This window comes from Amblyomma mixtum, chromosome 1 (assembly GCF_055824585.1).
Source record: "Amblyomma mixtum isolate Tamu chromosome 1, ASM5582458v1, whole genome shotgun sequence".
NCBI classification, from domain to species: Eukaryota; Metazoa; Arthropoda; class Arachnida; order Ixodida; family Ixodidae; genus Amblyomma; species Amblyomma mixtum.
The window spans coordinates 158,884,551-158,908,735 of NC_143012.1; the positions used below are offsets into that span (position 1 = coordinate 158,884,551).

Sequence of the window (24,185 nt, forward strand, 5' to 3'; positions counted from 1 at the left end):
AGCGTACATAAGAAGAATTCTCCTCCACAGTGGTCGTCAGGGAATGTTTGTGAGGTAAAAGATTTCCCGGCGCCTCAAGCTCCGATTGGTCGGAGAAGAGCGTCTCGCCATGCACACGTTTGGGTCCACAAAAGCAAGTTACAAGACATCTCGTTGAGAGGAGCTATGGCTACGAAGCCGGCACTACAAATAAATTCGAGACGAACCCGTAGAGGTTCCACAGATTTCAGAGGACTCTCTCTCACCACCTGACCTGGCAACTACCAGCCTGTCCGGACGTCGCTGCAGACGGCCATCAACCAAACATCAGAGTATGTCGCCTAACTGACACCGGACATTACGGGGCCATAACCTTCGGAAATGTCAAAAGGGTCAACGACAAGCTCGTCGCCGCGGAGGCCATTTTTGGATGGGTGCTGCAAGGACTGGTGTCAAGAACGACAGCAACTATCTGGGTAACTACACGGAACGCATGAGCGTGCTGGTGACCACCGAGTAGGACAGCGACTTTTCAGTGGCAGCTGAAGTGATTTTTGGGACTGGAGTCTCTTTTAATAGGAGAACTTGTTGTTGGGCTAGTTGGTAGTTATTCATCATTAAAATCAAAGGCGCCAAACCATACACACACACACACACACACACACACACACACAGGAGAAGAAAGAAAGACGAGACAGAGCGCCAGTTGAGACAGTAGTCAAAGAAAATAACGAGGACATTCTTCTAGGCTTCTGAGAATGTGTCACCAACAGAGGAGGCCGTTATCATTGCCCTGGAAAAAGAATGCCTCAGATTTAGCAGACAATAAGACCACAGTTGTCGCTGACAAGAAAACTGGTGCGAAACGATAGCGCCATGCAGCTTACGAGGGAATGCTGTGGGCCTACCTGATTGCTGGGCTCGCTGAGGAGGTCGAGGAAACGGGTGAGGCCTATTTATTACATGCCTAATCGAGGCGTTGTCTGACAGACAAGCTAGACAACTAAGCTGAGGATTGAGGGTCAGCTCTCGCTAACTGATGTTATCTCTGCTGGACCTCATTTCAGTTCATATCTCTCCGACATTCTAATCACTTACCGAATCCAGAGCATTGCTGTCATGTCGGACATAGAAAAGCTATCCCTCCAGGTGCAGCTAATCGAGGAGAACCGCGACGCCCTGTGGTTTCTGTGGTCTAAGCAGTCAGAGGTGTTACCTCCTATTAAGAACTTCCGAACGAACAGAGTGTCTTACGGGGCAACATTACATCTATTTGTACTCGCTGCAACCCTGAAATACCACACAGGTATAGTGCAGAAGAGGTACGAGAATGAAAGCGAACCGAAGCGATGTTTCGGCTAACGAGGGTAACAGAGGTTCAGGAATATCTCGGCGAAAACAAAATATCAAGAAGATTTGTTGTGGAAAGAGCACCATGATGGGACGGCTTTTGAGCAAAGATTGTCCAGGCCACCAAAGCCTGCTCCTCAAGACGCTTGGAATAAGGTGCCTAAATTTCGAAAGCCTCCGTACCGTTCTCACAGAGGTCGGAGGGTAAGTCAATTTCCATCCCCTTATATACGTCCACTGAGATGCGGCGCATCCGGCGCCCCTAACACTGATTTCTTTCTCTGTCGTCGGCTCACAGCTCTGCCATCCACACCTGCGACCACTTCGATAGAGCCAACATACGGAACACTTCAAAGAAAATGGAATCAAGCTGTAGCACTTCTAATCTTCTAGGTCTAATGCCCATGCACCTGCGAGACCTACACAGCAGCGAGGAGAAAAGGAAGGCGACATTCTGCTGCTCTATCACCAACTGCCGCCGCGCCAAATGTGGCCGATGGTAGAGGCGAGGATAACTTCCCACGAATGGAACAAAATGTTCGCGCCTGCAAGATTGCACACGCAAACAAGAGGGAGCTTCGCCGACCAGAGCAGGTCTTCTTCCTTCCCGAATTTCAAGGCGCAGATGTTCCAAACGCAGTATAACGAGCTGAAGCTCATTGCGAGAGAGGTTGTACAAAATACGAGACCGCCCTAAGGGCCAAAAAAGACCAGTGAAGTGGACGAGATGAGCCTCCCATGCCGTAGAGTCGGAGGCGACAGCACGACGCCCGGCCTATTTAGGAGGTCTTGACCAGCCCCGACAAAGTTAAAAGGTGGTCCTCTTTGCCTCTCTCTCTCTCTCTCTCTCTCTCTCAGGACGCGCTTCCTGTTTCCTTCCTACTTTCCCTCTTTCTTCTATATTTTTTTTTCTTTCCTCGCCTTCAAACCGTTGTAAAGAAGCTAGTTTTCAACTGCAATCGAACATGTATGCATCGCTCCGTGGATGCTCGAGCATTCGCTGCTCCACCACCCAAACGAGTCTTCGCGCAGTCCTGATGTCAATACGAGCGGTTCATCCATCCCATGTCGTAGCTCCGCTAAAGAGAATACGAGCATTTGCGAACACTTCACTACAGCATGCCTCAGAAAAAAATTCCGGTAGGCAGGCGAGCGTTGAGGGCATGTGTAAGCGCTGGAACCAAAAACATCTTCAACGAATTTCATCACTGTAATCTGGAATCCATCTATATTACGTTCCTTCATACCGTCCAGCGACATAAAAACCCAATACACATGCCAAACAGCTGATAGAGAAACAACCATTTACACTCGGGGAGCCCAGATATTGAATTGATTGATTATTATCAATGTTCTTGATTAGATGCACAAAGTACCCATTGGACATGTTTGCGAACTCCTTGCTTTTGAAAAGCTGGCTTGCAATTTATAATTACTTCAAATTCTTAATTTTGATGAGTACCAAGATTCAGGAGCTCGTTGAGTTCACGCTATAATGCGTTCCTGGAAGCTTGCTTTCCGCTCCATCTCACTTAAAAACTATTTTAGTATTACGTAAATATCTGGTAGGAAACCTGCGGTATTTTTCTGATTCCTGAGAAATCAGACCGATTGCAGACCAAATCAGAGCAGTGGTAAAACAGAAGTTCAATTAAAAAGGTTAAAATTTCACTCTTCGTTTTGTTTCGTACAATTACCCCAGGAATCTCAGTCTATCATCAGCGAAAAATTCATTAGATGGGACACATTTCAGAAACGCAGGTACCTACTTGGGCTTAAATTCTTCCATGACATCTTGCTATATAAAACTGATATGAATCGCGAGCAAAATTTGTTTCAACCAGACTCCATTTCGGCAAGAACGGACCACACTTTCAAAGTAAAAATAAAATAAAATGCAGAACAGATTTACTAAAATCCCAAAACAATAAATGAGTGAAAGAAGTAGCCCCAAGAAGTCGTGTCTACAATTCTGAACGAATACTGCCTCATTGCTCTGACGTTTATCGTTATTATTTTATAGTGTGAAATTAGGCTACGTTTCTATTTGCTGCATTGTTTCTTCTACCTGTGACCTTATTGTACTGGCTATGTATTAATTCCCCCTCCCCCACAATGATTCCACTTGGTGCTGTATGTGCGTTAGAAGACAAATATAAAAATTCAAAAAAGAAAATGAATAATTTCAAGGGGCATTATGACGACCCGCAAGAGATGTAGGAAAGAAGAACATTCACGACGGCGACAAGCGTTTCATTTGCGCTGATTTTTTTCGCAAGATGCAGCACCAGCTCGCCCGGCAGCATGCTGTACTCAACTGTCCCTCCTGCGGCGAGGCGCGCGTGCACACCACATGGGAACCCACTGGGTCATAATGCGCAACCCGCACCGCTTACCACGGCTCCCGGGGCATCTCTCGGTTTCGCAAGTGACTGCGCCTCCGCGACAGAAGATACAGCCTCCGAAGGTATTAATATGCTTGCGACCTGGACGCGTTTCAGCGGGCCCCATCCAGCAGCACCTGTGGTCGCAGCATCAGCGCATCCCGTTCTTTCCCACGCTCACGTGCCGGACTTGCGCCCTACTCCTCAACCACCACTGCCAGTACCAGAGCGGCCACGGCTTTCCCGTCAGATGGCAGCCGCGCGTTGCTCACTCCGCCTTCGCCTATTTTGCCGTTGTTTCGCCGACTCGAGAGCCTGCGCCATCGCCTCCGCTTCTACCTCTGCTGTCTCCACAAGCGTTACCTTCTACCGCGACGCACATCACGCGCTCGCAAATCCGGACGCTTGTCCATCTTCAGGCCAACCTCGAGTGCACTAGCCAGCCCCACCAGCTGGCCTCAAGACTGGTTCACGGCCATCTTGTCGGCGATTCGTGGGTGACTTTACACGCCTGCTGCCTCTGTCATCACCGCCACCTTTCTGCACCCCTCGCCCGTTGCGAAGCAGCCAGACTCAACCGCCTGGTATTGCGTCTGACGTCCGACGGCCTTCTCCGAGTTCTGGAATGAACTTGCCGGCCTTTACTTCCCTATTTATTCTTTTTTGTTCCATGCTCTCCGTTAGTGTTTTATGGACTTCTCGCACCAACATGTCGTTCGCGCTGGGTGGGAGCGTCTGTAGCGCCACTGTTTCACCACGCGCAAGGAAGGCGAAGCGGTGGGCACGAGCTAAAGATAACGTTCGGGACCTTGCGGTCGGCCAGACGCTGCCGCCGCTCTTGCGCAATCTCTTCTCCGGCGGCCCTCAAATAAACGCGGCCGCGGTCGCCTCTTAGGCGGCCTCCTCAAGCCGAAGGTAGGCCGATATGAATTGATCAACAATTCTATTCGATTTAAATTGATCTTGCCCTTCCATCTACTGGCCATCCTGGCTAGCTTAAACGGTACTGACTGCCCCAAATAGGTAATAGGTAACCCCATGACCGGAATAAATGTTTCGATAACCGACAATTATAGTTTCTCGTGTTTCTTCTTATCCTCAGCTTCAAAAATTGAATGCTAGCTATGATATGAAAGAAAAGTTAAGACAGTGCTTTGGGTACATGGGGCACAAAATGTTCTGATATCACCATTTTCACATTAATGGTCATTCCCGATTTGGAGGAAGGCTCGTAAACAGTTGGCGTAAAATTACTTGACTAAAGCAGTAATCTAATTTTAGTTTTTGTGTGCGTGATTAGATTTCAACTTTGTCTCGACTTGTTTATGACAGGCGCAGACGAATTTCATGTGGCGAGCTATGTCTGCCGATGTTTCATGCACCATTAAAGTGCGAAGCAGCGCAACGAGAATGCGGTGGCCCTACTCCTTCACATTCCTTTTTCTTACCCCACAACCTTCTACGTGTAGCTATTCCGCGATGTTATACTTTGTCTAATTTGTTGGGTCTTGGTAATGTTGTCTGACCCTGTTCTTTCCCATTGATTGTGTTGCCTCTACCGGTGCCTCGCTAATTTACACTAAGCAAAGTTTTCCGTTAAGATTTATATAGCAAGACGAAGCATTTCTCGCTGTGCACTATATGCCTATTTCTGTCTTAAAGTATGCAATCTAGTGTGCTGATTTTTGAACTGCGCGGCAAGTAAATGACTTTCTACCTCACAGCGAGCTCCTTATAGCTTTAGCTGCAACGGCTCCTCCAGTCCCCTCCAAGCTCTGCAGCACCTCCTTGCCAGACTTTCACTTGGTAACTCAGCAAGCAGGATATTAACGTAAGCACTGACTCAGTGGTGGTGGCTATAAGAGCTGTCTATTTAGCAGCACTTAAGTGCCATTGACTTGATAGGCTACTGGTTCTAAAGCATTCGAAATGCCTGTATGACATGTTTATTTGATCGTATGCCGGTTTGATGCCGAGTGCCCTGTGTGCTTGAGTCAGCTTTTCTATTTTCTGTATTTCAAAACAAACTTATCGAAATGATCATCCATTAAATCATGGTAGAATTACTTTGTCCTTTTACGAAATTTCCGCAATACAGATTAACTAAATTTTTTTGGTCATATACTGCCACCTATTTCGCACGCGGTGCACAGTGAGAACCTGTATACGAGGCCCAAACTGATAAATCGAGATAAGCTGAAGGAGTTGTTTGACTAGCGTGTGGCACCCATACTTGGAGAGGTGACATTAATAAAGCCAATCAAGGTGACACTATGCACGTCTTTTTTAAGTATGCTACACACTTGAGGAACATACCACTAAGAATATAAGGCAGGACATTAGTATAATATATTGAGCAGTGATGCAGGAGCCCTGCAGCCATCCAAGGTATCATCGATACCATGGTGATTGCTCCATTTGAAGATGTCCAGTGCTCTGCGAATCACAGTCGGCTGTGTCGCACCCTGCCGAGCTACGCTCAGCTCGCGCACATTCTGCGAGCGATGCTCAGCTCTTGCGCATTATGTAAGTCTGTCTCGTGTTATCCGAGTCACGTTCCCTCCTCGCACTCTGCATGGCAACAACCACGGACAGAAAGCCACGCAGAAACTATTCCCAGTTTTTAAACAGGGTACACATGCGGGGGTCCTCACTCTGCGCCGCACGTGACCATCTCTGCACTACCTGTGCTGTGGCGCACGTCGCTCCTTGGTGCTCCAGCTGAGTGATGACAGAGGACGTCACGTGACACGTGGAGTACAAAATTGCGTTCATTAATCGGACTATCTGCCGCGCATAGCAGGCATGCGATTTTGAAAATGCAAGGGAAATGATGATATTTTGTTCAATCACAGCGAAAAACGTATTCGCGCTGTGGAAATTTTAAAATAGAACATGCCTGTTACTAATGGCCGTACACAGATCTCTGATCCCGAAGAGACGCCTCTCTGCGACAGTCAAGTAGTTACCTAGAAGAATATTTAACCAGATCGTTCGAACAATATTCACGTGCTTGCAGCTTCCTGCAGTAGTGGAATTACTATGCCGCAAAATTATACGAGGGGGTACCCAAAAGAAACCGGACTTATTTTTGTTTGAACTTATTTGTTCACATTTTAAGCACAGACCTTCAAACTCCTTCAAAGTATTCCCCACTTGCAATGATACGCTTGTGGAATCTTTCATTCCATTTTTCAAAACATTGTTTAAATTCATCTTTTGTGATGCTTGACAGTGCCTTCGTCGTTTTTTTTCTTCACCTCAGCAACATCGGCGAAACACTTTCCATTCACCTATTTTTTTATTCTAGGAAACTAAGAAAGTAGCACGGGGCAAGGTCGGGAGAGTATGAGGGTTGAGGAATAGGGGTCATGCCATTTTTGGTCCAGAACTGTCGCAGAGACAGGGCTGTGTGAGCAGGGGCATTGCCATGATAGAAAAACCAGACACCCGACCGCCACAAATCTGGCCGCTTCCACCGTACACTGTTGCCCAATCTTTTCAAAACATCCAAGTAGAAAGCCTGGCTAACTGGCTGACCCTGCGGAACAAATTCTCAATGGACGACTCCTCTCACGTCGAAAAACAAATCAGCATTGTTTTGAGGTTTGGTTTCACATGACGAGCTTTCTTGAGGCGAGGTGAATTTGAAGTTTTCCATTGGCATGATTGTTGCTTTGATTCAGGATTCGATTCAGGAACTCTTGAGTTGTCCCCATAGCATCGCCCTTGTACGGCTTTCTTAATATTTAAAGAGTTTCCAATTCAACATTTTCCAAGCAAAAATCAGAATTTCACCGGCGCACGCTGTTCACGAAAATCAGCCATTGCAAAAACGACGTTCACACAAAACAGTCGTCACTCTAAAACTCTGCCTAAACTAGTCTGACCTCCTTCAACGACGGCACTCGGCTTACTGACTCTGGAATGTTCGTTCTATGCGCTCCTAGTGGCAAAACGCGGTACCACAGAAGCTTTGCCGACCAAAAAATTTAGTCCGGTTTCTTTTGCGTACCCCCTCGTACTTTTTTAACCCAGAAAGCGCATTTTGTATACAATTAGTCGCGCAATTCTTTACACGGCTCTTATGTACTCGCACATCGAATTTTTTAAAAAGGTGAAGTTGCCTCAACGTGCTAGTAGGTTAAGTGACCTTGTGAACACTATTTAGACTGTTCTGCAATTTAGTTAATTTTCTAGGAGTGACTTGCTCTGTTTCTGAGCGTTGGCGTCATGGAAATGTGTAAATTCAAAGGTGCTCATCACCTTAAATAACAGGTCGCTTAAATCTTTGCGATCAGGTACCGTTTAGGTTGCTTCATTTTATCAGCCCTAAAAGAAAGGCTCGTCAATGCACAATGAACGCGATCATGAGCATTGAGACGTGTGGAGCACGACCGAAGCCATGGCAAGGTCATCATTGCAGTATTTTTGATATAAAACAGAAATTTGATACTGTCAGCGGCGTTTATGTACACTGTAAAAAAAAATTGAGAAAAACAGAAAATGCATGGCAAATTTAGTGACATAACAACTCTCTTCTTGTCTATTTTCTGCTTTGTCTTTCTTAGTAATTTTGCATACGTTGTCTGTTATTGCTTTTCTGTAGTTCTACAGAGAGTTTTGTTCCAGATACCTTGTTAAAAAACAGGCTATTTGGTAATTGCACAGAAATTTTCTGCGAATGCATTTTCGGTAATTCTACAGAAATTTTCCCTGCATAGTTGTTATTATAACAGGCTGATTTGTAATCAAGCACAATTTTTCTGTTAGTGCTGTTTCTGTAATTGTACAGATTGTTTCACTGCTTATGCTATTTTGTAATAGCACACAATTTTTCTGTTTATATATTCCTAGTCATTTTGCAGAAATATGTTTTAACCCTGCACTCAAGACCCTACACTACAAGATTTAAGAAAAATGGGCACTGTTCCCTCCTTAACGCGGTAGATATTCTGACTTAGACTTGACGAATACTTCTACTCTCTATGTGCAATCATAAAAGCAGCAGCGTGCAGCACCAATTTCATATGCACTGTGCTAGTACTATAACCGTATGTTATATTCACGCAAGGAGTTGAAGGCAATGGTCAGAACTTCCAAATTTTCCTCTTTATTGATATGCTCAAAATTTGTACTCATCCAGGGCATTTGCCAAGGCAGCCACTTTTGGAGACAAAGAATACTGTTTCTTTGATGTTCTTCGTGCCTTTGTGCTTCTCTCTGGGTTGATTCCCGTAATTGCCCTTAAAGAAAAGAAAGAGGCAAGATTAGTATACCAAGAATGCCACCAGGCTAATTACGTGGAATCCTGAAACTTTTATGCTGTTTGAAGCACTGACTAAAAAATCAAGAAAAACGCTGAAAATATGCCTGGCTACACTGTTAAAATAAAAGGAAAAGCCACAAGCCATTGCATTTTTCATGAGTGCACGAAGTTGCATATGAACCGCTTGTTTCAGTACATGTACGAAAGAAGCCGCAAGTCACTGAAACGAAGGACAGCATAACAAATGTTGCCTCCCCCTGTGGCCTTGTTTGTCGGTTAAAAAGACTGCTCGCTTCTTTTGTCTGTTTCACCAATAAAAGCGAGCATCTGAATGCAAACATTGTGGGGACACTCAAGTCCCACCTTTATCATCATCATCATCATCATCATCATCATTTTTATTCCAACATCAACATTACAGATGCTGAGGACCGTGAACAAAAAGCCTCTAGCTGGGCTTGACGGGGTTCACGGCCCCTAAAAAGCATGGCATTGGCAAGAAAACTAGAATACAAACACAACGCATCAGACATGGGAGGATGTGGCACAAAATCAGGACATAAGCAAAACAATTACAAGATTAGTAGAGTGTTTAATGAAGTATACAATGTACGGTGCAATACAGTAAAAGGTATAAAGTGCAATTATTGTGGCTATGATATATTTACAAAAAAACGGTATTGTGGCTATGAAACAACTCGTTTGTTTAGAAGCGACGGGAGCATATTATGTAGCATCTGGTATCCATAGTTAGTGCGTGCTCGAGGTATTTCCCACAGTTCAGTACTGCGGGTATTCCGTGTTTTTCATTTAGGTGTCAGGTTTGCTATGCCGCCTAAAATGTTTTTATTCTGTTTATTCTGTTTAATTAAAAGGGTAAAACACGACTGACTAATTGGTTCCACTCTGCCGGCTCCCCTTCCAGATACTTGTTTGCGCACATGCACTCCACACACACTCATCGGAATACAGTCTAAGCTACCACATTAGGTGAAAGACCTGCCCAAGAAAAATATGGGGGCCACTTAAGCTGTGCCTTGACACGACAGCGTAATAGGGTCCCATCTGCCGGCTCCTTTTGTGGATGCTCAGTTACAGATCCTCTGTAGACTGTAAATTTGTACCTCTTATCTCACACATACCCATTAGCATGCAGTCACAAGCTACACACATAATGTGAAAGACCACCCGATGCATATGCGAAGCCCAGCTTCAACCAAGTCGTACGATAGTGCTTGCATTGGGGTAGCGTGTCCAACTCAGAATGAAAGGGTCCATGGGGGCTCAATTATACCTCACCCACCCACTTTAAGGGAGAAGCCCGAGTTGGCAGCTACTGCCAATGCATCCATAGATATAAAGCCCCGCTTAAACAAGCCTTACAAACATGCCTGCGTGGCCTCGAGATACCACATCTGCATTGGGACCCAAAGGTTCTGCAGGGTTCAAATCTCACGCTTTCATCTCAAATAAGAAGCTCAAGTTGCAGCCCGTAACAATATGTCCATTACAGTTGGTCTCGTGAGGTCGCACAATCCTACGGCTCTAGCGGCTACCAGTCACGCCTGAGATTTTTCGTTGACTAACAAGCTCCCAGCCCTCTGTAAAAACAACCGCCACAAGAATTCAGAAGCAAAAAACTACATCCTGTGCTATGAACAGAATATCTTCTCCATACTGTTTATTCCAGTAAATCCAAAGTAAATTTGCTTCAATATTTTCATGAATGTTCCTTTGAGTGGAGTGAGCACAGGGCACAGAACCGAGTGGTGAATACAGTTGAAAGAAACAAAGAAGTTGTAGGTAAGCCTGCAAAGTTTTTGTCTCGAAGTTATAAGAGGTGAAATGTACCACATTTTGTATATTATGAATTTTTTGTGGTTTTTTACCTCCATATTCAAGGATTTCAAACTTGTAGTTTTTCGAAATTTCACGTTTAAGATTTTTCTTATTTAATATATAACATTTAAGCATTTCAATACTCATTTCTGAAAATGAATTATATAACTCCAATCTGATATCTGTTATCGGGAGATAGTGCAATAACTGGATTAAAAATATTCTCAGCGCTTCTCAGAATTCTGTTTTTTTGCGTTCCCTATAAAGTTTAAAATCACTAGCATCGACATTTTTGAAACGTTTTTCTCCTCCTTCTGCAAAGGCTCAAAAGCAGAATTTTTGAAACAGCCTACCAGCAATATTCCTAGAAAATATGTGCAACTGTGAGAAAAGCAACTGGTAAATTTAAACCTATAGCTGAAGAAAAAGATATACGAGACCTTACCTCTGCACAAACTCCAATGTCAAAGCCACTTCAGGTGGATACTGGATGTTTAAAACGAAGTATAAGAGAAACATGAATTTGAAAGCTGCAGCCCGCTGGATAGTTATTACAGCAACACCATCCACGCAAACAGTGAACGTTTCAGCCTCAAAGAGACCTGGCCCTAGAAGAATGAGAATAAAAAAATATTAGTGCATAATGAGATGTTCAATGATTCCAAAACTAACCTTTTATACATATCATGGGCGTCAGTGGCATCTCGCCCAAGTCATCATCATGAGCGGTCTCCTGCAAAATGAGAAAAGCAATACAGAGGGAAGGTATTAAAAAACTGATACCAATAGCCAGAACAGTTCTGAAAAAAACTGACTGTCATCAGCGGGATAATTGTATTACCGCACAAAATTAGGTGGAGAACAAAGTCTTTAAACCATATAGATATGTTTCACGGTTGCAGGCACAAACTTTGTTACTAACGTAAATTAGAGTGAATTTTTTCACATAAAGTATATCACCACAGATATTTGGGAGACACATAAGCTTTGCCCTAAAGGGTATAGTGCTAATGCATTAGCGCCATCTCAACGAAGTTAGCCAAGTTGGTTGGTCCTGCCAACTCGGTAACGTCATGCCGGCTTGCGACGTCACACAACCCACTGACGAACCAGTGTCCTGCCATGCACCCTACCAAAGCCCAGGCTCATGATTTTTCGCTGACAAAGCTGACACCTGATATCATGTAAGGCAAGGCTTTTAACGATACTGTGTAATTAGTTTTTAACTATTTTTATACACTAGTGCCATTCTACTACTGCATTTGTCCTCATACCTACTCTCAGAGTATCTTTTAGTCCACCATAGCATGCATAAGCATAAAATGTACAAAGCTCAAAATGACTTAAAAATTAATAACAGCAGTTTGTAAACAGCCGGACTATAATGTATAATTACCATTAAAATAATGTAGTTGTGGAGTGTTGAATTTTTTATACCCATATGCAATGCACATCTGAATTCTGCGTGCACAAACACTTTTCTGCCAGACAGCAGCAGAGGATAAAATTATAAGCTTGCCTCAACAGACTTGTAGATGAGCTCTTCATCCTCTCCAAACAGTGCAAGGAGGAGAACAAGTGCACCTTCATGCTCTGGTGTCACACTCCTGAGGTGGTTTTTTGCCCGTTCAATTTCTTCGAGACATTTCTTGACCTTAGGCCGCTTAATCTGACTATAAGCATAACGATATATACGAAGCCCAACGCTTTCCATGCTAGCCTCAATTCTTCGGCAAAAATCACTACCAAGGAGCTCTTTGGAATGCTCACTAAACAAAAATGGCCAGTTTTTTTTTACCTCTGCCACACTCCTCGAGTGATTTATCGTCAGTCTTTGCGATGCGTACGTCTCAGTCATCAAACGAATGACAATCTGCTTGTTCGGATGTACTTCAGCATACTCAGTAAGGAGCTGCTGCTGCTTTTCACGCTGTGTCAGCAAACTTTCACCACTCGGTAACTCTGGCTGCCATGATATGCAACCATACGAGTCACGGGTAGATCTTGGGCAGCACATGTGCAATTGGTCTCTTCTTGTTATTGATGCAGTTCTCGAGCTTGCACATCAACGTCTCAATTCCTGTGCCAACAATTGTACCCTCTAGCAAATCCTGAAACGATGAGGGGTACACCGAGAGAACTTTTGTTGCAATTATTCTCAGGTTTCGTCTGCCAGGCGCTGGATGCTTATCCAGGATAAGAGAACTTAGCATCCTCACCATCTGGTTCAGATCAGCTTTTGTAGGCCTTTCTTTTGCTTTGCATGATTGAAGTAAGCCTGGTGGAAGCACTTCCCAAGGAATGCAAAATTTTTCAGCCCATTCATCTAGCTGTGAGTTGGCATTTGAAGTCACCTTATCACAACTGCCACTCTTGCCAGAGAGGACAGGAGCAGCACTGACGGCTTGAAACTTCTCAAGCAGGATGCGCCTTTGCACAGGAGCTAAGAAGTCCAAGTCTGATTCCTGCAGATACTTGAAGTGTTCCACACATTTCACTCCCAAGTCCTGGAGTTTCTGCCCAATGGTAGCGACGTCCTCCTCACTGAGTGCTGGAAGCCACTCCTGAACGCATGACATGAAGTCCTCTGGGCTGAAAAAAATAAATTCAGTAATGATATAAAACTGCATGCCTCAGTGCAATGACTATCACTTTTGGATGGCCAACATCATATAAATGAAGTAGATAGTAATCCAAACGGTCCTGAATAGAAATGCGTTTTAGTGTCCCAGATTCTGGACCTAGCAAGTGGTATATCATCATCATAGGTTCCAAAAGAGAACAAGTGACACGAACAACAAAATACACCATGTTGTCTTGCAATAAAATGAAAATAATTCGGCCGAACACGAGCCTGCTTTCCTCACGATCCAAAACCACAACCATGTCTTTGCTGTACTTGATGCCCCTGTATTCAGCTTGGTAAGCGCAATACACTTCTTTTCTTGTGCTCCACAAGTCTTGATGGCTTCCTGAACTTCCATACTGAACAATCTAGGGCAAAAAGGAAATGTAGAGTCAGTCACTAAGTCTCTTTCAAAGCGGCAGCTACTCCCCCTGAATGCCTGAAGAAGCTGGTCTTTTTCAGCAAGTCTTAACGTGATGTTTTTGAAGTTCTGGGCACTTCTTATGCACTTGCGAAAATAACCATGCTTGCTTTCACAACGCATAGTCCATAACCTAATAAGCGGTCCAAACTGAGTAATGAGGTAAGGGTAGTGAACCAGGCAATGGTGCTTGGGTTTCAGAGGTGCACCAGGAAAAAGCTCAATTCTTCGGTCAATGTAATCTTCTCTCAAATCTTTCAACCTCATTACCATGGGCATATTTATTGCCGGCGCGCACACCAACTGAACAAGTTCATTGAGCATCAATGCTAACTCCCATACAGGATCTTTTCTGCATACCTTGTCATGAAGAAAGACGGGTAAAAACCGAAGCATATTCCAGTTCTGGACTGCATGTCCACTCAGTTTTTTTAATGTTTTGATTTCAGCTGGCTGGTCATTCACATCTATTCCTTTGAACTTGAATGAGAGTATCTTTTTATTCAGTTCTTCACGTGATAACCATCGCTGCTCGGTGATGAAATATTGTAGCATCAACGCAAGATCGTACGATACCACACCTTCAAACAGGTCATGTGCTAAACATGGAGGAAGCCCAGGAGCGCAGACATGGAAGTATTTTAGGCCACAAAACAAAGCATCAAATGTAATGCCTTGGCATGAAAGAACAGAACTGTCATCCTATAGGTTCTTCACTGCCTTTGTAGTTTACTTTGTTTCTTAGATCACTGGTGTCAGATATGTTTTTCTCAAACATATGTTCACGCTTCACTAAACAAAGCCTGCAGATGTACTCATACTGAAAACTGCGCAAAAAACGAAGACACAGAACGAGAAGGCAGAACACGGGCGCAGACTATCAACTGAATTTTTATTCACATGAAGAGGCCTATATACGTATCTTCTACCCACAGTGAGACAAGCACAAAAAACACAACAATCGCGAAAATCAACCCGAAACACAATCACACACTATCCCTTCGCGTGCACCGTGATGCAGCCGTCAATTACACTTCCAAAAAACCGCGCACAAACAAAATCACGACAACTTTAACGGTCACGCTGATATCACGCCAAAGACCCATATCGCCTGCTCGTCTTAAGAAAATTGGCCAAAAAGGTTATCTTCCTGTCAAGCAAGGCCACAGATGGTGATTCCACAAAGGAATCTGAGTCTTTCTTGATGAGGTAAGCCTCCACCATCTCCCTTGCTTGACAGGCAGATAACCTTTTTGGCCAATTTTCTTAAGACGAGCAGGCGATATGGGTCTTTGGCGTGATATCAGCGTGACCGTTAAAGTTGTCGTGATTTTGTTTGTGCGCGGTTTTTTGGAAGTGTAATTGACGGCTGCATCACGGTGCACGCGAAGGGATAGTGTGTGATTGTGTTTCGGGTTGATTTTCGCGATTGTTGTGTTTTTTGTGCTTGTCTGACTGTGGGTAGAAGATACGTATATAGGCCTCTTCACGTGAATAAAAATTCAGTTGATAGTCTGCGCCCGTGTCGTGCCTTCTCGTTCTGTGTCTTCGTTTTTTGCGCAGTTTTCAGTATGAATTCCTACCAACTAGCCCAGTTTACCGTTCTTATTAGATGTACTCAGCTGTGCTGAAATTTTCCATGAATCCACCAATAGTGTGGCTGCCTAGGTTGTCGCCCAGAATTGCCACCACCGTGCCATATGTCGGAATGCTGTCCGACAACATGCAGCCAACTTCCAACTTTTTGATGTCATCAATCAATGAAGAAAACACCTTGTCTTGTCCGAAGAACAAAATGTCACTTTCTTTACAAAGCAGCACTAGCTGAATTGAACAGATACGACTTCTATTCCAAGAACGTAGGTTTCCAAGCATTATATACACAGCTAAAAGTTTGTGCTTCTTCTTTGCCCAACCTAAAGGATTTGCCACTACAAAAGCATCTTGAAAAAGAATCAAGCGTAAAGCAGTGGGATGATCCTGAAACAGTGGTACTGACTTAAAAACATTCCCATAAGTGAAATCCTTAAAGACACCTGGTTCATGAACTTCCAGATTGAAACACTGATCTTGAACTGAGCTATCTCTTAACAATGATTTTGTTTCAATTATTGGAACATAATGAAAATGAGCATCTTGATTGTTTTTGTTTTTTCCAAGACGCACAGCTACTGGCTCCACATAGCTGAATTTGCTCTGAAAGTAGTCCCTTCGAGAGTAAGTGCTCCGAAAAACTGCACTCTTGTTGTGCACGCTGACAATAACATCACTTTGAAGCATACTGTTGACTGCCTGCTGAATGAAATCCTCATTCAAGCCAGCATCTCTCATCTTTGTCCTTAATGCATTAGCCATGTGGTCAAGATTGTTGCTCTGGAGGTCACAAATAGCCTCAGAAATGACTTGAACTGTTCTTGAGGGCACCAAACTCTCTGAAAGGAGACGCAGGTAGAAACGTCCGAAAGCATCTGTAATATCAGTACATAGAGAATCTTCGTGCATGACACCTTCAGCCACCTCTTTGCTTCCATCAGCCTCTGAGTGGCAGTCCTCAGTACATTGTTCCTGAGATGCACAAGTCTCCAAGCCAGCAGTATGAATTTCAGTTTCAAGATTAATTTTTGCTTCCTTGCACCTTTCTGCAGAGGTGCTCTCTAAATAAGACTCGCATACACCTGGTTGAAAAGCATGCCTGTGGCATCAAGAAATATGGGAGGAAAATGTCGACTTGTTCGTAAACATTCGTGAACAAGCAAAAAACGGGCAAGAAACTTTCCTCCCTTCAGTGATGTGCCCCTTTAGATGATTCAACAAGGATTTGACATCTCGACATGTCTGTATACATGCATCGATGGTGCAGACCAGTGAGACGCTGCTGCAAGCTATTACAGCAGCCGGAATACCATCACTCTTGTGAGATCTAAACATATGGCTCTTCAAGGAGCTGACTTCGAAATACTCTGCAGCAGTCAGTAGAAGGACAGCGAATGTGAAGGTTGCTTTCATTTTTATGTAGTGATGCATGCTTCAAGAACTGAGGCAAAGTTTTCGCAACTGCTTGGCATATGCTGCACCTGTATGCCATTGTACATGTAATGTATCGAGGCACTGGACTCAACCTCTGCAACAGCAACGAAGTGAAAATGCAACCGAAATTAGCATGGAATTTTGAGCCATGGGAAATGTTTCATATCATAACTCATAGAGAGTGCTGCATTTTCTGCAGTTTATTATACCTCTCTGACTGCTGCTGACATATGGTGGGCAGCTTCGTAAAAAAAGAATATCTGCATACACAAATCTCCTTTTTTGGTTTCCTAAAGCAGAGCAGGTTTACTGCAATACTGTTACACCTTACATAACTTGCCACTCATTTGCACACAACAAGACTAAGTGTAGAAAGAGAAACACTGAAGGTACAACTCTCATCAAATTTATAATATTGCAGCCAATCACAATAGGAATAGACTTGCAATGTGCGCTACTAAAAGTGAGCGAAAAAATATTTCCAAGCTAGCACCGCAGCTTTATTAAATTCGTACTCAAAGGTGGCTGCTCTGAGAAAAAGTGCTTTAAATCCTGACTGTTGACGTATTTGCCCATTCAGTGCAAAAGTACTTTGAATCCAGACTGTTTATATGTATTATTTGATGAACGAAAAACATTAGCATGCATCTAAGCAAAGCTAGGGATAGAATGTTTGAAAAAGAGCTCACCTGGTTTGTGAGGTCATTGCAACGAGTTTCTGTTAGCAGGGAGCACCATACAGTTATGTTCAACTGGTTCCAAAACAAAAACAAATCTCTGTCGTGGCCACTAAGTGAGCATGTGTAGCAGCCCTGGATAAGGTTCCCACTGCAGAAAAGAAGAAAACATCAACACAGAACCGACGCATCTAAAATTTAAACGTAATAAATTTTGCATGTGACGGCAGTGCCACACAGTCCTTAACAAAGGCAAGGGCCTATGGATAGTGAGTAAACTTTAGTAATTCAGAAAACAAATTTTTATAACATTAGAAGATGTTCTGTATGCTCACTTGATTGGGCTGAAGTAGTGTGCACACTTAAATGGTCAGATGACCCAATAATTACTGTAATGTACAACTGTAAAGTTGAACCCACAAAATTCCAAAATAATGTCTTTTACGGACCGAACACCGGGTGTATGCACTCATATCTGACTTAAAATCTGGTTCCATATGCGGAATAAACGGATACACCACTAGCCGAGCACTTGGTAATTAGATACGTACAGGCTAGGATGCAAACACAATACTGCGGAGGGGGCTGCCTGTTTACAAAGCCCACACAGTTGCAGTGCGGCCTACTGCTTTCGCTATACATGCAACTGGATGTCATACTTGCTACTACAAGCCAAATCTTCTGTGGCTGCAGATTCAAGCGACGAGACAAGCGACACATGCAAAACGTTTCGCCTGCAAACAGCTGCCGTTGCCTTTATTGAGGGTCATTCGATTGCAGTCCCAGCATTGTGCTCAGCCATCTCCGATATGTTAAAAAAAATTAATGAAAGCAATTTCAGTGTATGTAATCGAAGCCTAAAATAATTTTGCCAGACAAAGTCACTGGTGAGGTGAGCACAGTGTGAACTTTTCGAGAAGGTGAGAAACCAGACGCTGCTCAATAATAATAAAAATATAAATATTGAGGAAACAGCCAATTAACTTTACCATGACATTTGCACAAAATCTGGCGTTGGATGCGATTCGGAGCCCCGCATTTTTGTACGGCTCAAATATATTTATACATTTAAAGAGACTGTGAAAATGTACCATTTTTGTCATTTAAAAAAATGTCAACTTGCTCTCGAGAAATTTAAAATAGCCATTTTGCTTCCATAGATGTCTGAAACATAAAAAATGTTACAGATTGGATGCGATTCGGAGCCCCGCATTTTTGTACGGCTCAAATATATTTATACATTTAAAGAGACTGTGAAAATGTACCATTTTTGTCATTTAAAAAAATGTCAACTTGCTCTCGAGAAATTTAAAATAGCCATTTTGCTTCCATAGATGTCTGAAACATAAAAAATGTTACAGAAGATGAAAGTGTGCAAAAAATAATACTCATGTTGTCAAAAAGTAAATTTTGAGCCATAAACATCGCTTAATTTCACCCTTAGGAGCAAGAAATAAAATACAAACAATACCGGTTTAAGTAGAACAATTTGCTGCCTTTCATTTCTGACATTTTAATCGAGGTAATGTTTGTTTAAAGCGAGAAAAGATTTTTTGAAGTTGAGCTATCGCGCGCTGCAAGTTGCGTCGTCTCTTAATGCCACTTCACCGCAAAGCACGACCCCGTAGACACTGTAGCCAGATGAAATGTAGAAAGAGGGGCTCGGTTCACCCATGTGATTAAAACTGCACATCCGTCGTCAACAGAGACACGACCGCGACTGTAAAGAGGCTGAGCCTCTATGCAGGCGAAGCCCGTTCATGCAAGCGAGACACCTCCTCGCGAGCGGGCAGCAAACCGCGCTCACCGCCAGCGTGTCTCCCGTCACCCGCCGCCGCGGTATGCGCGCGCGGGCTCTCAGCAATCATATTCGGACATAAAGTACTTGTGTTACGCCTGCCATGCCGGCTGGTCGTTCGTTCCTCGTGGTCCACGCGGCACAGCATGGTGAATACCCTCGTTTTTCTGCTCTTGGCTGCCTGGCACCAAAGCGGGTCCGTTCGAACTTCGAAAACGAAACGATTTCACTTTCAACATTACCACCCGCCGAATTTCATGCAATGTCTGCTTTAACTCAAACCTTAAAAATGCACGACAGCGGGCGATGACAAATTGAAGCGGTGATCTGGCCACAAATGTCGCGCCATGCCAGGTGCCGTGTTCTGCGGTGAAGGAAATTAAGAGACGACGCAACTTACGGAGCTTTTTTCCTCGTGGGTGTTGCATAATCCTCCTCGCTGCTCCGGCCCCTCCTCCCCCGCTTCCCTCTTGTTCTTGTATTCTCCTTCCTCCTTTTACTTTCTTTCACGCCTCTTCTTTCAATTCATCTGATGGGAGCCCTCCGGCGCGGGTCATCCGACACAGTTTTCCCGCCTTTTTCTCCCCTTTCGGCGGCGTGTCCGCGGCGGCGGCGTGGGACCATGCGACACACTTTTACCGCCTTTTTCCTCTTTGAGCGGCTTCTATCGCGTAATAACTTGGGTAAAATTTTTAATAAGTCGTGTGTCTTACGCTCTCTGCACGCGACCTTGTAGTTTCGTGCAAAGAAAGCTATTGTGCAAGTATTTAGAAACACGGCGTCTTACTGTTTCACGATATTTGTCTCAAAATATTTACTTCGTGAAATCAACATCCAGAAACGCTAAAACTGCGCAAAAAGCGAGGACACAGGCAACGAGTAACAGACAAAACACCACGGGCGCAGTTTTTTTGCTCCATATTCTTTGGATTCCGGGGAACACAAAACAGAGACCTGAGTAGAAGAGATGTGCTTTAGTGGACGTCCTTGCGGGCTAGTTTGTTCATCGCTCCAGAAGTGTTAAAACTGTGCAAAAGACATATGTTGTCTGTATCCTCTTACTCCGCAGTTATAACATTTCTAGAGCAATAAACCAACTAGCCCGCAAGAATGTCCTAATGAAATCAACTTGTTCACCCGCCATAACACGAACTAATCGTGCTCAGTCGCGCCATTTCTGGTCATCGAGTCCACGTATTTCTCCACGCCGCGCTTCCGCGGTTTTTTTATCGAGGAATAAACACGCGCAAACCACGAACTAGTCGTATTAGGAGGGAGAAAAAGGCGGGAAAACTGTCACATGACCCGATGCCGGCTCTCCTCAGACGAATAGAGAGAAGAGGTGTGAAAGAAAACAAGAGGAGGAGGAGGGGCCTCAGCAGCGAAGAAGATTATGCAGCATCAACCAGAAGAAAGCCACTTGCGGAGCGAGAGCTCAACTTCAAAATTCGTTTGTTGCCGTAAACAAAAATTACCTCAATGAAAATTTCAGAAATGAAAGGCAATAAACCGTTCCATTTAACCCGCCATTTTTTGTTTTTGCTTGGACCACCTCAAGGGGAAATTAACGTGTTGATGGCTCAAAATGCGCTTTTTGCAACTTTCGTATTTTTTTTCTTTCTTTTACACAGTGTTGAACTACTGTACCATTTTTTATAGGCAATATATATCTAGAGAGGCACAACAGCTATTTTCAAATTCCGGAGAGAAATTTATTTTTAAAGAATGACAAAATTGTACATTTTCAAAATCTAATTTTTTAAGAAATGTGCCCCATAAAACTGCGTAGTCTGAATCACATCGAAAGCCAGGCTCTCTCTGCAAATGTCAGCGAAAGATTTCTGAGATATTTTCTAAACATACGGAGTTTTTATTAATTATTTAGCAGTGCCTGGTTTCTTCAATTTTCAAAATGCGCTCACTTAACGAATACATTTTTCGGCAAAAATATTTTATGCATTGATTACGCACACTGAGATAAGTTTCCATGAATTTTTTCGAAAAAAATCCAGATTGTTGAGCGCGACGTCTGGGACGTTTGGCGAATGACCCTTGAGTTTTCGCGTACATGGATCTAAAATACTCAATTACGGAACTACATAAGTCCTCGTTCTTCCTTTACTGCCCTTCCATGCCTTTCAGCAAGAACAGGCGACGAGCTACCGTCAGTCCAAACACAGCGCAATTTCACACACGAGGACTGCGATCTAATACAAGTCTGTTACATACGACAACTGCAAAAATGAAGACCTAACTCATGTTCGCATGCACTTGGAGCAGGCAGGCTCCTTTCAAAGAGGCCTCAACGATCTGCGACACAAGGAATGCTTCTGGAACTATAATCACGCCATTTTTTCCTTCGCACTACACCAGCCGCGCTTCACAGCCATTCAGTGAGTACAGAAGACGCTGCAGCTATCGTCAGTCCAAACATAGCACTATTGAGGCCCTCAGGCCGAGCTCCGAAAAGGCCGAACTCATGACAGCACGTGGCATCAGGAAGGCTTCGTTCAATGTGGCCGTACAACGAGTGGCAGCATTTACAGGAGTGGCAGTGGCCAAAGCATCTGCGCACATTACCCGCTACACAAGACAAGGAACTACCATTTGCGAGCTAACAGAGCTCGGTCCTGGCCGCAAGCTGAATGAAGCAAGAAATGAAATGCTACCCTTGCTTACCTTGTTTCAGCGTGGACGAGCGCGTTGCCGTCTCGTTTGTGGGCGCTCCAGATTTCACTCAGAAGCAACACTATCACGTCGAAAAAAAGTCGAAGACGCGATGCCGCAAGAACCAACAAAACGAATGTCAACGCATACGATTACCGTTAACGGCCAGCTCGCGATGAAATCTTCACGATAAAGCTGCTGATGCAACTGACCCGCAAATTGCGAAGTGCGCTAAGCGGCCAAAGTTTAGATTCTGCTCTGCATCGTAGAGTTCTGCATAGCTTCCGCCAAAGAAGAGTGTGTCACTCCGCGGCCTCCGCAAAATAGTTCGGTTACCGTTTCGGCTTTTTTCGGTTTTTGTTTTTTCGGTTTGCACAACGCCTGTACTGTATGAAGATTATTCTTGGTGCACTGCGCCGTCGCGAGATTGGCGTAGTCGCTAGGCACTCTTTACTTGGTACCGTACGATGCCATGCGTCGCCGGGGTCATTATTTAAACGAGATCAAACGTCCGCTTGTGGAGGGGTGGAAAGAAGACTTCCTTAATTCTGTTTTAGGACAGCGAGTTAGGCGTGGAATACGTTCATTCTGAACGGGTCACAGCGCGCTCGGGGGCACAACCCCAGCGCTTGTGTTGTGTACTTGTTTGTGTGTAGTCCCCGTGTGCGCTGTCACCATTCAGAATGTCCCTTTATTCCTCTTCGTCAGGTCTACATAGGAGGAGGCAGGGGGGGGGGGAGGCTCGAACAGACAATTCATGATCACGTGGTGCCCTGTGGCCGCCGATCGGCTTCATTCTAACGCTGTGAGTATGATGAGGTTCCCAGCACAGTAATACGAAACAGGCTGCACCGCCGCAGACATTTATTTGGCTCCCTAAGGATCAGGGTTCACCTTCGACCAAAAAATGTTGCTTGAAGTCTCTTTCTGATATTGCATAATACTGTCTTTGCGTGCAACATATATAGCACATGTAACAGAGAACTCACGGTGACAGATACAATGACGTGGCGCTTTACGCACACGCCGCCAGTCGTGCTTCCATTCACCCTCAGTCTCTGCACGCGTTGTAAGATGAAACTCTGGCATATTTCACATGCACATTGCAGCTACGGTGCTTCCGTTCACCCTCACTCTCTGCACGCATCGTAAGATGAAACTCTGGCATATTTCACATGCGCATTGAAGCTACGGTGCTGAGTATACATCGGATACGTCGGTTATGTGTTGTGACGGGTGCGCTCCGAATAGGCCGAATAACGGGACAGTCGCATCCGCCTATATACCAGCCACTTTGAAGGCGAATGCAATGAGTGTTTTAAATCAAATGAAGGTTTATTCCTTCGAAAACTGTTACAGCGCGTGAGTTACGCAGGCGAGGTTCTTATAGTACAAAAGACTGTAAACGGACCCTTGACGCAGCCCCAATATCTCGAGGGTCATAGGCGAAGTCTTGTCTCTTCGAACCCATTCTCTATAGAGCGCGCCGCACGTGATTGCAGTGTCACGCCAGCTCCATTGGGCTTGAGTTGCGTCGCGCACGAGACGACAGCTTCCACATTTGTACTGTTCTCATCTGTTCAGGAACAGACATTTTAAGGTTAGAAGGGAGTGGTTTGGTTGGTTAGTTTATAAATACGGTTTAACGTCCTAAAGCGCCATCGGTTATGATGGATGCCGTATAGTGGCAGTCTCCGGAATAATTTCGACCACTTGGCGTTCTTCACAGAGCACTGACATCGCACAGCACACGGGCGGCTTGCATTTCGCCGCCTCCCTCGAAGCACAGCTGCCTCGACCGGGATTGAACCCGCATCCTCGGGCTCAGCAGTCGAGCGCCCTAGCTACTGAGCCGCCGCAGGGGGCATAAGTGGATGGCTTGCGGATGAAAGTTCATGACCGGGATCATGAAGCTTGGAAAATGGCGCTTGATTGCTGACGACGCTTTATGCGTCAACCCTCGGCACTTGTTGGCTTAGCACATGTCGCATTCTGTTTGAACCCAAACACGCGGAATCGAATCCTGGCTGCACTGGCCACGAAGTGCAGAGCCACCCATAGGCTGTCCGTTGTCCGTGCAGAGTTATAGAGCCCCATTTGCTCTCTCTATACCGGCTCTCCTCAGGTCAGCGAATACGTGTCTTGTTG

At 44.5% G+C, this 24,185-nt stretch overlaps 1 protein-coding gene across 1 annotated transcript; it reads right to left on the reverse strand.

The window, feature by feature from the left end:
* Nucleotides 1–8,838: 8,838 nt before the first annotated feature.
* On the reverse strand, nucleotides 8,839–22,132 carry LOC149369505 (uncharacterized; the record flags this gene model as incomplete). The annotated part of the gene is made up of 5 exons (XM_089572987.1): nucleotides 8,839–8,959; nucleotides 11,267–11,429; nucleotides 11,494–11,554; nucleotides 17,585–17,723; nucleotides 22,050–22,132. Coding segments are annotated over 5 exons (567 nt in total), but the record flags the coding sequence as incomplete, so codon positions are not given.
* Nucleotides 22,133–24,185: the final 2,053 nt, after the last annotated feature.